Source organism: Phyllostomus discolor, chromosome 7 (genome assembly GCF_004126475.2).
Source record: "Phyllostomus discolor isolate MPI-MPIP mPhyDis1 chromosome 7, mPhyDis1.pri.v3, whole genome shotgun sequence".
Taxonomy (NCBI): domain Eukaryota; kingdom Metazoa; phylum Chordata; class Mammalia; order Chiroptera; family Phyllostomidae; genus Phyllostomus; species Phyllostomus discolor.
The window spans coordinates 47,954,647-47,970,024 of record NC_040909.2 but is presented as its reverse complement, the minus strand read 5'-3'; the positions used below and the strand labels follow the sequence as shown (position 1 = coordinate 47,970,024).

General features: G+C 39.4%; 1 protein-coding gene across 1 annotated transcript in view; it reads right to left on the bottom strand.

Annotated features, from left to right (window-relative positions):
- Positions 1–15,378, bottom strand: part of CACNA2D3 (calcium voltage-gated channel auxiliary subunit alpha2delta 3) — an 867,352-nt gene that overhangs the window by 624,914 nt on the left and 227,060 nt on the right. The window contains 1 exon segment of the mRNA XM_028518873.2: positions 360–419. Coding sequence (XP_028374674.1) covers positions 360–419 — 60 coding nt within the window.

Genomic DNA, 15,378 nt, shown 5'->3' with positions numbered 1-15,378 from the left:
AATGCAGCCAAGGAAATGTCTATATTCTGCCCTGTATCTTATCAACTTACCATTAAGAGCTCTGGTGATTATTGTCAGTTGACTGATTAACTCCCCCTGAAACTGGGGAGGGATTCATCAAACTCTGGTTATGTTCATGAGCATATGTCATCCCCTACTGCAGCTATCATGGTGGAAAATGGTTGAGGATCACCGTTCTCCTGCCTTATCAAAAAACAGGCACATGTATTTCTGCTCTGTACCATCTTCTAAAAGCCTTTCTTTCCCAACCAGTGAAGCCTGGTACTCCTGGTATACCTAGTATGTCTCCTTGGGCAGTAAACACAGAAAACAATTTAGCTCAAACTACAATCACTTACCTGCAAGTCTGCATCAAATTCATGTTTCAGGTGTGCTTCTTCAGCAGCCTCTACAAGACGCTGAAAAGACAGAAAGCAACATGGAGGATTACAAGTGTGGTCTGGACCCCATTTCCGAAATGTGAAAAGATCAAGTGTTCATCACTGTCCCCAAATAACAGATTATATCATGGCACATTCATTGTGACTTGTGCCTTTGTTCCCGTGAAACTGAAAATAGTAATGTCACTGTCAAAAACCTAATTTTTGCCTTCATCATTCATTCATAATTCTTCCAAAAAATCTATTGTTACATGTGTATAAAGGCACACATGTTCTGCACCTATTCTGGAGTCCCTTTGAGGTCCTATAAGGACTCCAAAACCTACCTAGAAAAGTGCATTCCTTAAGTAGAGAAAGCCCTTAGTCAAGATTTATTAAACTAAATTGAGTCCAACTCTAAGTGGGCTAACTTCCCAACTGTTTGGAAAACCTTACTTATTTTAATTTCCTACATCATTCAAGGTCAATTCTTTCTGCACCCAGTTCTAGTATGTAATTATCAGGTGACAGTTATTTGAATTTTATGGTACATCAATGCCATTTTGACAATATGCATCCCAATAATAAAATCACTGAAATTAAATCAATAAGCAGTACCCATAAAATACATAATTATTCATCTTGGCCAACTAAATTCAACCAATTCATATTCTTATGAAAACAACTTAATGAAATTCCATGTAACAATTATTCAACAACCAAAATAATTTTACTTTAATTTGAATTTGCCAATAAGTTATTTCCCACCATGAAAATGTAGGCAAGAAGATATCATAGAAAACTCATTTAGTTAAATAATATTGTCCTGAAATTTCACTGAACTAAGAGCAAAACCTTTAGATCCAAATAAAAATTCAATGATCTCAGTTTTTTCCATCGTTAATCTTGAAGTCTATGCTGCCATAAACTTGCTTTTTCTTGACATAATATAGCCCTGAATTCAATAAGGCCATGCTTCAAAAACTGATGACATCAGTATTAACCTCTAAATGATCACAAATCCATAGACAAAGGTTCCATGAGTAATTATTAAACTGGACATAGAAATAAATAGGTTGAAATGTTGGGGTAACTTTAGGCTCTGGTATAGAGTGCTGAAACCCTCTGTCTCCACAGAGGTTTAAAAAGAAAGAGGCAGGCCAGTGAGAGACAGTGCTATCTGCAGACAAATCCAGGAGGTCTAGCAAATCTGGCTATCCACACTCCCATCAGATGGTCAAGAAGGGGCTTTCCCTTCTCTGGTCAGTCAAATAACAGGAAACATGACAGGGCCAGAGACAGAAGACCCTGTTCTAATTCCAGCCATGATGCCACCCACTGACAGTTGTGAGATCTTGGGCAAGTCCCTTCCCCTCTCTGGGGCTAATTTCTTCATCCCACAAGATAACCCCAGAGCAGTGGTTCTCAAAGTGTAGTCCCCCACTGGCAGCATCAGTTTCACCTGAGAACTTGTTAGAAATTCACATTCTCAGGCCCCATCCCAGTCCTGCAGAATCAGAAGCTCTGGGGGTGGGCCTAGCAATCTGCTTTAATAAGCCTTCCAGGTGATTCTGGTGCAGCTCGAATTCGAGAACCATTGGCTAAAAGCACCACTTGTCCCAGACCTTACCTCATCCCTGTACCTTGCTTAATGAGCTCCAGCAACCCTTCAAGGTTTCTCAACTCTTATTTATCTCTTTAAAACCTGGGTACATATGTATTTCCACTCTAAAACATAAAATACTTTATATAAGAGAGATATAAAATGGAGAGGATGAGAAACAGAGAAAAAGAAAAATAAGGAGAGACACTATGTATGTAGGGTGGATATGCTGACCCCAAGCTTGGACTGGGTCAGCTTTCAGTGGGTCGTAGTCTTCCTGGAGTCATCTCAGTGGAGCTTGTCAGCCTCCCAGAATCACAAGACATAATCTGCGAATGTATGGATGTGGGTCTGGACAGATAAGTGACAGGCAGTGATATCACAAATCAATGTGCTTATGAGAGCTCATTCTCTTAATCTTTGTAATAGATTTAAAATTTGTATGCATTTATCATAAAACCAGTTACATATTGAGTGTGTATAAATATTATACATGTATGAACATTTCTATTGTCAAAAAAGTCATGCATTTTGATTATGTATTTATTGAAACATATAGTATTTTTCCCATGGTGTCTAAGCATTCTGAAAATCCAGAAATGTCTATGAAATGTACAAATGATCAAAAGATAGGAACAAACTGAGTTCACAATGACTAAGACAGATGATACTGAAAAAAAAGTGAAGAATTGGAAATGTACAAAAAAAGAAAAGCAGTATAGGACCAACAAATAAGAGAACAAGATGGAAATGATAGGCAAGTTGAAATTATTATGAAAGAGGAAGCATAAAATGCACTCATATATAACATTTTATTTATATCTATGTGTATATATATATATATATCATACATATTATATAACATGTTCAAATATAACATAACATGGCATGTATTTCAACCACAAATACTGCAAAACAACAGATAGGGCACAAGAAGATAATACACTAGAAACAATTCAATAATATTGTACTAATTACTGAGAGTAGCCAGAATACTGTTCTCTTTGTGGAGCAGTGAGTATATGAGAATCTGAACCCTACTTGCCAATTTTTATGTTTATTTTCAAGTTCAAGTTTCTGTATGCCTTTTCAACTTAATTTATCTCACATACCTCATGTTTCCATGAAGACATTTCCCATCATGCTCATGACAAAGATTCAGGAAATAAGATTCAGAAGATAGTCAACTGGCAGCTATGCATGATAGTTGTCTTATGTGAAACAAATAAGTACTTTGGAATAGAGCTCTTCAAAAGAATAGACCCTTCCTGCGATCAGTCATGAGGTTTTCCCAACCTGCTCTCTGATGCAAGTGGGAGACAGGCGTACGTTTCATGAGAGAATTCAAGGGGAAAAACCCCAAGAACAGACTTGGCTGTTATGCACTATGGTAAGGATAAGCAGCACATCAAAAACTATGTACCTTTTGAAAAGAACAAAGGACAGTTCATCTTTCCTCTGAAACACTTATAAAGGAGTAAAAAAAATAGTATCTAAGAAAATCATATGCCATAAATCTGCCTAAATTAAGAGAAAGTTCCTACTCTTAATAAAATAAAAAATAAATTAAATTATCATTTTAAAAAACCAAGACAAGTCAACTTTCAACTCTGATGTTTGCCAGTAAAAAGTAAAAGCCTATAATGTCTCTTTCCTGCACAAATGTCCCTATTATGTAGTTCAAATTAAGTATATTTTAAAAATAAGTTTGATTATCACTTGCAGGTAAGAAAAATCAATTTAAATGTGCTAATATTTTAGTTATCATATAGAAAACTGCCACTGAGCCTGAGGAAAACTGTTACTCTATTATATCTGTTAGAAAGGCAGTGTGCTTTTTATAATAATAAGTTAATTTTCTCTTGAATGAATTCCCCTTTGGATCTGCAGATGGGATTATAGAATTGTGACTGTGATTTTTAATTAAAGCTGAACACTGGAAATAAAAATGGTTTGAGGACTAGTATTCAAAACTGAGCTTTGAGGAAAGGAAAAACAGCAGTTTTGTTCACATGTCCCCTCACCCCATTTAATGCCAAATTCTCCCCTCCCCTTTTAATACTGAAGCATTTTGTTACTCATTGAAAACGATAACAATATACTAGAATATACAATATGTCCTGGAATTGGAACAAAGCACCTAAAGATAAAATGTTGTAATTCATAAGCTGACGTGCATTTCACTGACTTTTATACTTCTAAACCACTCTTCCCTTTTACTGAAATAAATACAAACAAAAGCTATCTTTACAAGTAAGAAATGCTGGAAGTCATGGACCATGGATAGTATTTATAGTTATGGTGAAGACAAAACTGCCAAGGGGAATAGCAGGGATATTACAGCATTTCATTTAAAATCACATCCTATTTCTTGTTACAATGACCCCATCTTATCTCCACAACACTGCAGAATGTAGTCTCCCATCGCCACCCCCAAAACACTCACATCAAGACCAGGGTTAAAGACATTGTAGAGGTCAAACTTTCTGTCATCGTCCAGAAGGGGAAAACTAGGACACCAAGTCAAAGTAAAAATTGGATCAGAAGAAGAAAATGATTTTTTGTTCTGTCTGTATTTCATCCTTTTGTTCCTGGTCATTTGGCTTGCCGGGAAAAACGAGAGAAAGAAATGCTCACTGAGAGTGGAAAGGTAATGAAAATGTAATCGCACAACGAAAGCAACCTCCTACTGGACTCCTACTGATTTTATCAAAATAAACAAATTGTGTACAAATGAAAAAAAGTTTAAATAAAGAATCCCTAAAATTGGAGGTGGGGCATCATTATGGACAAAATTCTTAAGGCAAAACAAATGTTAAAACCAAAGATAAAAGTTGTTTTTTTTTTTAATTTCTCATGACAAAGCTAAAAAGCATTGGCTTATAAATGCTATTATAATGGAATCCTGGAAGATTTCAAAGCATTTAATATGTTTAGTAGTTTTCATTTAATGTTTTGCAACAATACATTTAATACTCATACCAGGGTTTTTATTGTCATTTTTTTCTAGAATATATGCATAATTCTTTCTCAAGTACTGTTTAAGCTCAACTGGGGGATTCTAAGGAAAATCTATAATCATTTAACTGATTTAAGCTTCACTGATGATTAACCGAGAGCTAGTTTTTGAATTATCATTAAAACCAAAACAGTAAGAGCTAAATGTGTAGAAAAACAACCAAAAGGAGCGACCCAAGAGAAGTAATAATTATCACCACTACCATACCCATTGTGGCACATTCATCTTTTCCTCACACTCAATTTGGTACCTTTTGTTTTAAGGGTTAGAGTCTAATGGAGTAAGTAACAGCAATGTGTGCATGGGGTTAATGCTATCTGAGCATCATGCTTCCTGGCATGAACTCTGCATGCTGACCTTCTACGAAGGAGAGGATAGAGAAAGCCCACAGCCTCTCTATACACACAGAATGCAAACTTGGTGGGTCTCAAAAACAAACTGAAAACTCACTATCCTCATTAAACGCTATCAGCACACCAAATGATGTCTCCGGGAATCTGGACAAAATGAGATCTATTTGTTCCCAGGATTAATTTCAAACACTCCTCTCTTGGATGAAGGTCAAAAAAACAACAGTTTAAGAACCATTAAGTTAAAAACCAAAAAAGTAATATGTTCAAATTTACAATTTCATTCCTTCTGTCACTGAAATCCCTTTCTTTCTGTTCTTAGGATAGAGAGTTTATCACTCTGTAACAGCATAGATTAATTTTGCTGCTTTTGTTGCTAGAGTCACCAGATGATGACTTCCCAAAGTATGGGTCTTATACCATCAGTGAGCCATGAAACGGCATGAGGAGGTTTACACAAGTGTGAGGGACAGGCACAAGGGAAGCGGCTATTTCACATCAAAGGATAAATGACAAGGAATGCTGACGGTAGGCCAGGAAGCTTCCCAGAAGTGACACTTTGGCTAAGCCCTATGGGAGGACCGGGGAACAGGAGGTTCTTCCATAAGGAAAGATGCTGAAAGAGTATTACAGCCTTTGGAAACATTGTAAACAAAGTTTTGGAGGCTGGATCTCAGAGATCTACAGAGGCCACACCATTGGCTAGGTGACCATCAGACAATCAACCAGGACAAAAGGAATAACCTGGAGAGATGGACACAATTAGACAAGAAGAAATCCAGGACTTTTTTCCCTCCCATCCTAAAATGCCAAAACCACCATTAGAATCCTATCTGCAAGTTTAATAATATTTAGTAATCCTTATTGATACAAATGTTTTTACTTTTCAACTCCAATAGAAATAGAACATATAATTCACCAACTATCAAGATGATCGTTTCTTTAGAGAAAAACAACTCTGATAAGGAACCTTCATTATTTCTTTGTTCCTTCAGAAGAAATAAGCTTTGCTGCACACGAATGAACATTTTGTATAAAATGACCTTCTGGCTGAAAGCTGCGAAGATTGCTTCTGCTTTAAAAAAGGCAAACATTTCAAAGTGGATTGTAAAAGCTAATCTATGAAGTTTCCAGAGAAAACAGGTAATGGAACAATAGAGCAAACATTTCGTGTATGTGGGGAAGCTCTCTTCCCTTCTGTCTACTCCTCCCCTTCCTGTCTCCTTCAGACTGTGTGAAGCTAGCCCAGTCTTTCACAAGACAAAATAAGCCTAGAGTCTACATCAGAAGACAGGATCACAATCAATAACAAATTATCTTTGTTTCCACAGGAGATACCTGCTATCAATTTGAGGCCAATTAAATTAATACCTGTTATCAACACAAATGGCCTATTTCCAAACCAAAGCCATCTTATTCTACATCTAAGGTTGCGTTTGCCAAAGCGCAACATTTGCAAAGCTACTGAGGGTGGAAACAGCCAAACTTTGCTCCAAGGGGGCTGCCCAAGGGCCAAGAGAGCTTGCGGGGAGACAGAAGATATGTTAATCCTATATTTCTGCCCAAATAATTTGTCCAAGTAATCCGGCATTTTAAAGAACAGTCTTCTGCTCATGCAACCCTCTGAGAATGGTTTAGAGTTAATTAGCAAAATCAAGGCTATTTAACCTAAGCCTTATAAAGTCCTCTCAGAGCCCCTCAGCTCTGAAATAACTGAACTAGTTCTTTTGTGGACAAGAGAACCATTGTAAATTTCCCAAGGGGAGCGTCCAGGAGGAACTGGACTGTGACATTCCATCAGTTTGAGGACAAGCATTTGTTTCACACACTAGAAACCATCTATCACCAAGGGCTCTGACAGTGGAGAATAAATTCTGTTCTAGCCCTTGAATACATCCTCTCCAGGGCCTACTTTCAACCAGAACCCACAATGGCAGAGCTGGAAGGTACTGTCCAGCTAGCTAAGGAAGATGGGAACATCTGCCTAAGATAAGACAGACAGGACAAGATAAGGCACAGCCCAGTAAGAGGGTGATAGTCTCTGTGAGAAAGCGTGTCCTACAGAGTTTCCATTCCTGGTGGTAGCAACATATTTCCATCACTTTTGTTCAATTTAACAGGTATTTGTTGAGAATCTATTAATTAACCAGAACAGCAACAAGAACTGAGTGGGACAACAAGAAATAAATGTCTTTGTCTTGGCCCTCAGAAGCTTTTAGTCTTTTTAAGCACTGTGGCTCAGTAGAATCAGGAGAATCTCCGAGTCCTAGGACAAGTCATCCCACTCACTAGCTGCTTGACTCAGGGAAAAGCATCTCTTCATAGAGTCTTGATTTTTTTTACCTGATGAACTAAAATAAAGTCGCATCTTTAGTTTATACCCTTGGTGTGAATTTGATGAGAACATACACACAAAACATTTCCTCAAGCATTCCGTACAAGTGTAAGACATTATTAAGATGGGGCATGGAAAGAGACAAGTTTCAGTCATAGCACAGCTTGACTGGAACAAGGAAACTTCACAGAGTCTGTGCCTCCCACAGTTGGCTCTCACATGAGGAGAACTTGGAAGAACTCCTCAAGTTCACAGTTACATGGAGGTTATGTGAAAGTTAATGCTGCTGCCAAGGAAAGGACTCCAAACCTCGTGTTCTCAAACATGAGGGCTGAGCACCTGCTTCTTAAGGACTGGTTTCCAGAATTCACCACTCTCTTTTTAGTTTCAGCAGCAAAATCTGTGATCAGTGAGGCTGAAAATGAACTGAGGCAAGGGCCCTTTATCGAAAAGTTGACTGATGTCCTCAGAATGGCACAAGTACAAAAAGTAAGCTGTTTACCAATGCAAGCTCCTGTGACAGATGGCACTGTGAGACTTAGAGTGTGTGCAGGATGGGAGTGTGGCAGGACCAGGAGTGTGGCAGGATGAGAAGTGTGGCAGGATGGTGAGTGTGGCAGGATGGGGAGTGTGGCAGGACGGGGAGTGTGGCAGGACAGGAAGTGTGGCAGGATGGCAAGTGTGGCAGGCAGCTCCCAGCCCCTGGGCCCCAACACAATCAGGAAAGTAAAATTACCTTTCTTCTTGAACATGGAAAAATGAGGAACAATTTTCATGTCCATTCCAACATTACCTACTCAAGATGGATCTTTATGTAATTTGACGCAGGAAGAAAGCTATTTTAATTTCATTTTTATTCTTTCAGTCTATCCATCCAGATGTTTGCCAGGCAACCTTCAGTTAGGAGGCAACATATCATGTTGGTCCAGACAGCAAGCCCTGGCTAGAGTCAGACAACCTGACTGTGAATCTAGGGGCAAAATGCTTAATACATAGTAACTGCCCAATAAGAACTGTTAGCTCTTATTGTTGATGATGATGACAATGGTGATGATGATATAAGTATGTGAGAAGAATTAACTAGAGGTTTGGGCCAGGAAGATGACCAACCTATCTACAGTTCATTTGGGAGGAGAAGCAAGAAATTAGACAATGTGGCATGGGCTATACTAGGAGGTGACAAAAGGCGATAATAGCAAACAATTACTGGGTTTCACACTTCCTATCCTAGTGCCAACTGTTGTAAGTGCTTCAGTCAATTAGCCCAGTTAATTCTCATGACAATCCTATGAAGGAAAGCACAGGTATCAACCCAACTTTATATGTGGGGAAAGCAAGGAGCAGGGAGGCTAAAGTGTATGAAAACTTGAAGCAGGGAGCAGATAACTCTGCCAGGGCATGTGGCACCAGCGTGGGGAGGTTTCAGAACTAATGTGACAGTGAGTCTGAGTTAAAGGATGAGTGGAAGTCAGCCAAGGGGCCAAGGGAAATGATGGGAAAATGAACAGCAAAGGCCCCAAGTTAGGAGCCTCATGTGTCTACAGGGTAGCAGGTGGTTTGGAATGGGGAAGGTCAGTGGTGTTGGGCAAAGGGTCCGAAAAGGCAGACAAGTAAGTTCAGGTGAGCCAGGGCAATGAGCAAGGCTAAGGATACTATGTTCTGTGCACAGTGGGGGAGGGCTGATTAGGTCTGACTGAGCATAAAAGCAACACAATCAGTTCTGAAATTTAAGTCATCGTTAAATTAATATGGTAGCAATGTTGGAAAAAATACATTAGAAGGAGAGAAATCTCAACAAAGAGAGACTGTAGCAGAGACACCACTTGCTTTAAAGCTACTTACTCCACAAATATCTCAATCCATCAGTGAGTCTTATAGGCTCTCTTTACAAAGTATGTCCCATGTTTCACCACTTTTATCATGACCTCCCTTGTTACAACCCTAATCAAAAGCCACAAGTATCTCCCCTGGAAACTCCAGCCTCCAAACAGCTTCTTCTCCATGTCCTACAATCAGTTCTTTACACAGTTGCTGGAAGGAGCCTTTTAGGAATAATTCTCAGGTCATCATTCCCCTATTGAAACCCTTTAGTCACTTCCCATCAATGATGAACATGAGCCACAGGCCCTTCATGATCTGACCCTGCATCCTCAGCTCCTCCCCCTCCCCCACTGGCTCCAGACTCCCAGCCATCCTTCTGACCCCACACTACCACATTTTTGTCTGTTACCCTTGCTGTTCTCTTGGCCTAGAATGTTTTGTTCCTACATCCTTTGATGTTTGCCCCCTCTTCGTTATTCATTCTGCCACTCAAATGACTCCTCCTTAGAGATACAATCCCCACCACCAACTCCAACAAAATGGTGACTTGTTTCGTGCTCAAGTAGTACGGAGAACATGGCCAATGCTCAAAATACAACTGTGGGTCCAATTAAACATCTGTTAATACTGTTGTGTATGTTCCATGGGCTGTATTTGGCTGAGAATATAAAGTTTATAAGACACAGCTCCTTCCTTTGAGGACATCACAGTCTATGGCAAGAAAGAGAGAGGCAACCACAACTTAATGTGACAAAAGTTCCAATAGGAGGAAGCTAGGGATACCAAGGGCATCCACTAAGGGAGCAACTAGACCAGGTGTAAGGGGTACAAGAAGGCTTCTCACCCATGTTGAGACGTGAATGACATGAACTAACCCAGAAAACAAAGGAAGAACATTTCAGGATGCAAGTAACAGGCCCTAAGGCATACATTTGGGCCATAGTAGGAGGGGAATGCTGAATGAAGAAAGGTTTCGAGGTGAAAACATGCTCACATTAACAAAAACAGTAGTAAGAAACTGTCCTGGGAAGCTCGCTGCAGACCCAGCTCCGGAGAACTCTAAGATTCTCTCCAGGAACCAGAAAGCCAGTGGGCCCAGGCCTCCAATTTGAAGGGCCTTATAGTTAGACTTTCCACATTATCTCCTAGGGAGATTATAGGTGTAATCACAGAGAAACCATAGCATCAGAAGGAGAACTTGTTTTAAAGTTGCATCCCTTTCCTGGACCACACTGCCTAAGTTACATGATGATTTTTCTTTTACCAGTCCTTAATTTTCCTGGGAAGAGTTCAATTATATTGTTAAGGCACTTTTTAATAAAAAGCAGTAATTTGTTAATGTAAATATTTAAGATAGACCACAATTGTCCAACTATGCTTTGTCATTTCTTCATTTCATAACATACAGATCCTTGAAAATCAAAATATCCAAATGGCCTAGATCATGTGTGGCTTTCGAAGGACCTGGGAAATAGGACCAGCTAGCTTTTACTCCTTCAAGGTCAAGTCAAATGCATATACTTGCTGTGAAGGTTATTTCAAATCAAACCAAAAGTGAACAACAAAAAATAAGACTGTTTCTAGAATCTTGGTCCCCACACTTTTACAAAAGTCCCCTGCCTCAATGTCCTCAGAATAGGCCCTGTTCCCACAATGTAGAAATAAAACTCTGAACCCAGCACTATGAACCTTGCTGATACTTTCAAGAAAAATGACAGCTTCAACTCAAAACATGGGTAGTAAGGGAGCTAACCCTTGCGACATGATACTATGTGAATAAGCTCTGTCCACAAGTGCTGAGTAAACCAAGGAGCTGGTTCTGAATGATGTGTGTGTGCCTTAAACACATTTTTCTGTTATTTTTCCCTTCTATTTCTCATATGTTCCTTCCTCTTGCATTCAATAAATTACATTTCACCCTCTGGAACCAGGCTTAACATTTTTAAATTTCCAAGGATGAGGACTAGCTTAAAGGCTAAACTTCCTCTCCCTTTTTTAATGCCAGGTAATGAACTGAAATTACATATAAGGTTTGAATTTTGATGAAAACGACTCATATATTTTATCCTCTCAGCTTCAATTCTTTCTCCTCTGTGAATTCTTCATTATGACTCTATTTCAAAATGACAATGAAATAAGGAGATATATGAACACATGCTAGTGGTAAAAGATTGGAGGATTTTTTAAGTGACGCAAAGACAAAGCTAATGAAGGACTAAATCCATTTACCATAAAAGTAAAACAGAGTAAAAACAGAACTTCCCTCAGGTCTCTATGCAATGTCTCATTTGTACGCCATGACTGCTCTTGACATTTGCCATGCTTTGCTCTCACATGGCCCCTCCTCATCACCCAGGCCCTGAGGTTTGAGGTCCTGGACCTTTCCAAGGCTCTTACAGGACCAGACAGAACAGAGTCTTCATTTCAGCACAAAGCACTGACACTATTTGTTCCCCTTTCTGTGAACACCTACACCCTTCTTTTACTGTGAAACAGATACCAAGTAGTAAATTATGGGAAATTTCCACTTCGTGAATCAAAAGCAGCTGAATATCAGCAGTTCTACACAGTTTGAACTAATTCATAAAATACATATGGACTTTAACGGTTTTTAAATTCCCTTTAATATTCCAAAGGAGGCTAAATGATTTTGAGAAAATTAAGAGTCTCAGGAAAACGCAGAAGACAAGAATGCACATGGCCAAGGCCCTTCTCTGTGCCAGACAGCTCACAGATGTCTGTCTGAACCCACTGCACAGATGAGAAGCAGTCTCAAAGTGACCCAGCGGACTGAGTTAGGGGGTTCAGAATGGGACTCAGGACACTCTCACATGGTTAAACTGATATGAAGACTGAGACCATAGATGCCAACATGAACACCCTCTGAAATGATGTGGTCCCCCTTGAAACCACAGCCACTAGCAGCAGCTGCCTCAACTGGTCCTGAAGAGAAGGACCACTTAAATCCAACATGCAAATAAACTGAGGCTATGATGCCTTGATTGGAGCCTGCCTATCATGAGTATTATACTTTAAAACCAGATGTAAACTAAGGATCAAAAGGGCTACTTTGGAGAAAATTATGCATTCTCGTATCTTTTGCCTCATGTCAGAAAGCTTGCCTGCCATCTATTTGTCTTCCAAGAGAAAAGCAGACTAATGTTCTGGTCACAAATTTCTTTCTGTCCCCCAAAACATGGATGAAAATCTACCTTTGAAGATGAAGGGGAAAAAAAAAGAAAAAACAATCTTTAGGCTGATGATTGTCTAGCATCTCTCACTGCCAAGCAGTCCTGCCTTTCAGGCCTGGAGACCACTTAGAGAACTTTCTGTCTCCATCTCCATGGCGACAGGAGGTTAGCATAAGAGTCAAGACCAAACATTTAGTGTTTGATGTGCGGGGAGAAGTAGCAGCAGCCTTATGTGCTCTGATAGCAGCTCCTCAGCAGCATATTTTAGGTCAAGTCCCACTCCATCCCCAGGAGGAATAAGCACAATCAACTCAGTAGCAACAGAACACACCAGTAGGGGCATACACAGCAAACAGGGGAAGAACTGTGTTAGATCATATCAGGTAAGCATGACTTACAAAGCAAGGTGACACGGTAGAGAGTAGTAGAGAGTGACAGGGACACACATGTTTGAGTAGTCAGGAAAGGGATCCCTGCATCTAAATAACAGGAAGGTGCCCGAGGCTCTCTGAAGGAAGGGCTTTCTGGGAAGAACAGGCGCAACACTGCTGAGGTGCTGGCCCCCCAAGCCAAACACAGGTCTCCAGCCAACATCTGAAACCCCTGGGTCAGGTATCCTGTGCTAGTTCAGGATTATGTGAAATTTTAGAAGGTAAAATGATACATGTGTCACGTATTTATTACAAATCATCCCCAGTGAGTGCTAGCACAGCACCCCATAATCAAATATTAACTTTTCTGTAGAAGGACATATGATTATTCACACCAATTACAATAAATGTTATACATGTTAACAGGTCAGTTTAGGTCAGCCTTTTTCACCAAATGAGTTAGGAAAAAATCTTCAGATTTCAGTGCTTTCTAGGTTTCTAAATTACAGGATGGGCTTGTGAACCTACTGGAACTTGAAAAAAAAAGAAATTGATAGAAGTTTCTCAATTTTATGTTTGTTAGCCATAAAGTTTTCTCAGCCTCTTGGCTCAGCTACCACCTGGGCCAGCAAATCACAAAATTAAGTGAATAAAGGCAAATCAAATAATTGGCAGTGGGGGAAAGGGCCTTGCTGAAGTGGTGAAAACACACACACAGTGTGACGTGCATCAGTTACCACATTATGGTGATATATGCACAACCTGGCAAATTGCCTCAGATCATTAAATCATACCCTGATAATGGTGAATCAAATTGAAAGTTGTATCTCAATAAAATTGTTAGAAAAATAACATCAGTGGAAGAAACTCAGAAATGTGAATTAATGGACCCATTTTTCAATGCAGAAACCCATTTATGAATAATGTGATCCTATTTTCTCACAGTGAAAGTACTCCAAGTATTGCAAAATGATGCAGCTACACTGGAAAACAATCTGGCACTTCCTCAAAAGATTAAACAGAGACTTACCATGTGACCTAGTGATTTCATTCCTAGATATACATGCAACAAAAACAAAAATCTATGTCCACACAAAAAGGGGGAACCCCCCAAAACAAAATTGATTTATAAAAAAGTGTGTATTTATTTTTACATGTTTGAACTTCAGTCACCTGGAAAGTACTCTCCATTTGATGCAATACACCTGTCAAGGTGCCTTCTTTTGCTGCTCAAAACAGTTTTTGAATATATCCATTTTGATGTCTTTTAGTGCTTCTGCCCATTTTTTTGTTTCACCTCACCCACATCAGCAAAACATTTCCCTTTGAGGACTCTTTCCAACCAGGGACAAACAAACAAAAAAGTTGCTTGGGGTGAGATAGAGTGAATAGGGAGGGTGGGGCACAGAGTTCATGCCATTTTTGGTCAAAAACTACTGAACACTCAGTGTGGTGTGGGCAGGCGTGCTTGTAAATTACCCATCATGAAATGGGCAAACACACTGAAAGGATCTTCAAAAAAAGTCATTGAAGTTGAATGCAGCCTCTCACAACAATGCCAGCTGGCACACTGATATAGATGGGTTCCTAGAACGTTCACCTAGTAGGGAAGCCTGTACTGCAAGGGGCTGGTCCTCCAAAAGATAATTCCAGTTTTTTGGAAGTCCCCTTTCATATAGACAAATGTGCTTAGCTATATTAGTCATAATTGCCCAAAAGTGGAAACAACTCAAATGTCCATCAACTGATAAATAGATAACCAAAATGTGGTCTATCCATACAATGGAGCATTATTTGGCAATGAAAAGCAATGAAGTTCTAACACATGCTATAATATGAATGAAACTCAAGAACATTACAGTGAATGAAAGGAGTTAGTCACTGAAGACCACACACTGTATGATATTGTGTATATGAAATGTCCAAATGAGGCAAGTCCATATAACGTAGATTAGTGGATATCTAGGGCTGGGGAGAGTGATGAGATTGAGAGATAATAGCTAAAGTTATTGGGTTTCCTCTCGGGGGTGATGACAATGTTCTAAAATCAATTGTTGTGATGGTTGTGCAAATCTAAATACACTGAAAACCACTGAATTGTATACTTTAAGTGGGCAGGTTACATGGTATATAAATTATATTTTAATAAAACTGTTACCCCTAAAAGTATCTGTTATATAGGATGAAATCAGTTATGTATTGTTGTAATGCAGCCAATGATTCCTTGGGCCCAACGTAGCAAGTACGACCTGTCTTCATAGGGTGCAACCACTAATCACCGTCAACAGAGGGGAAGTTCTCATCTACT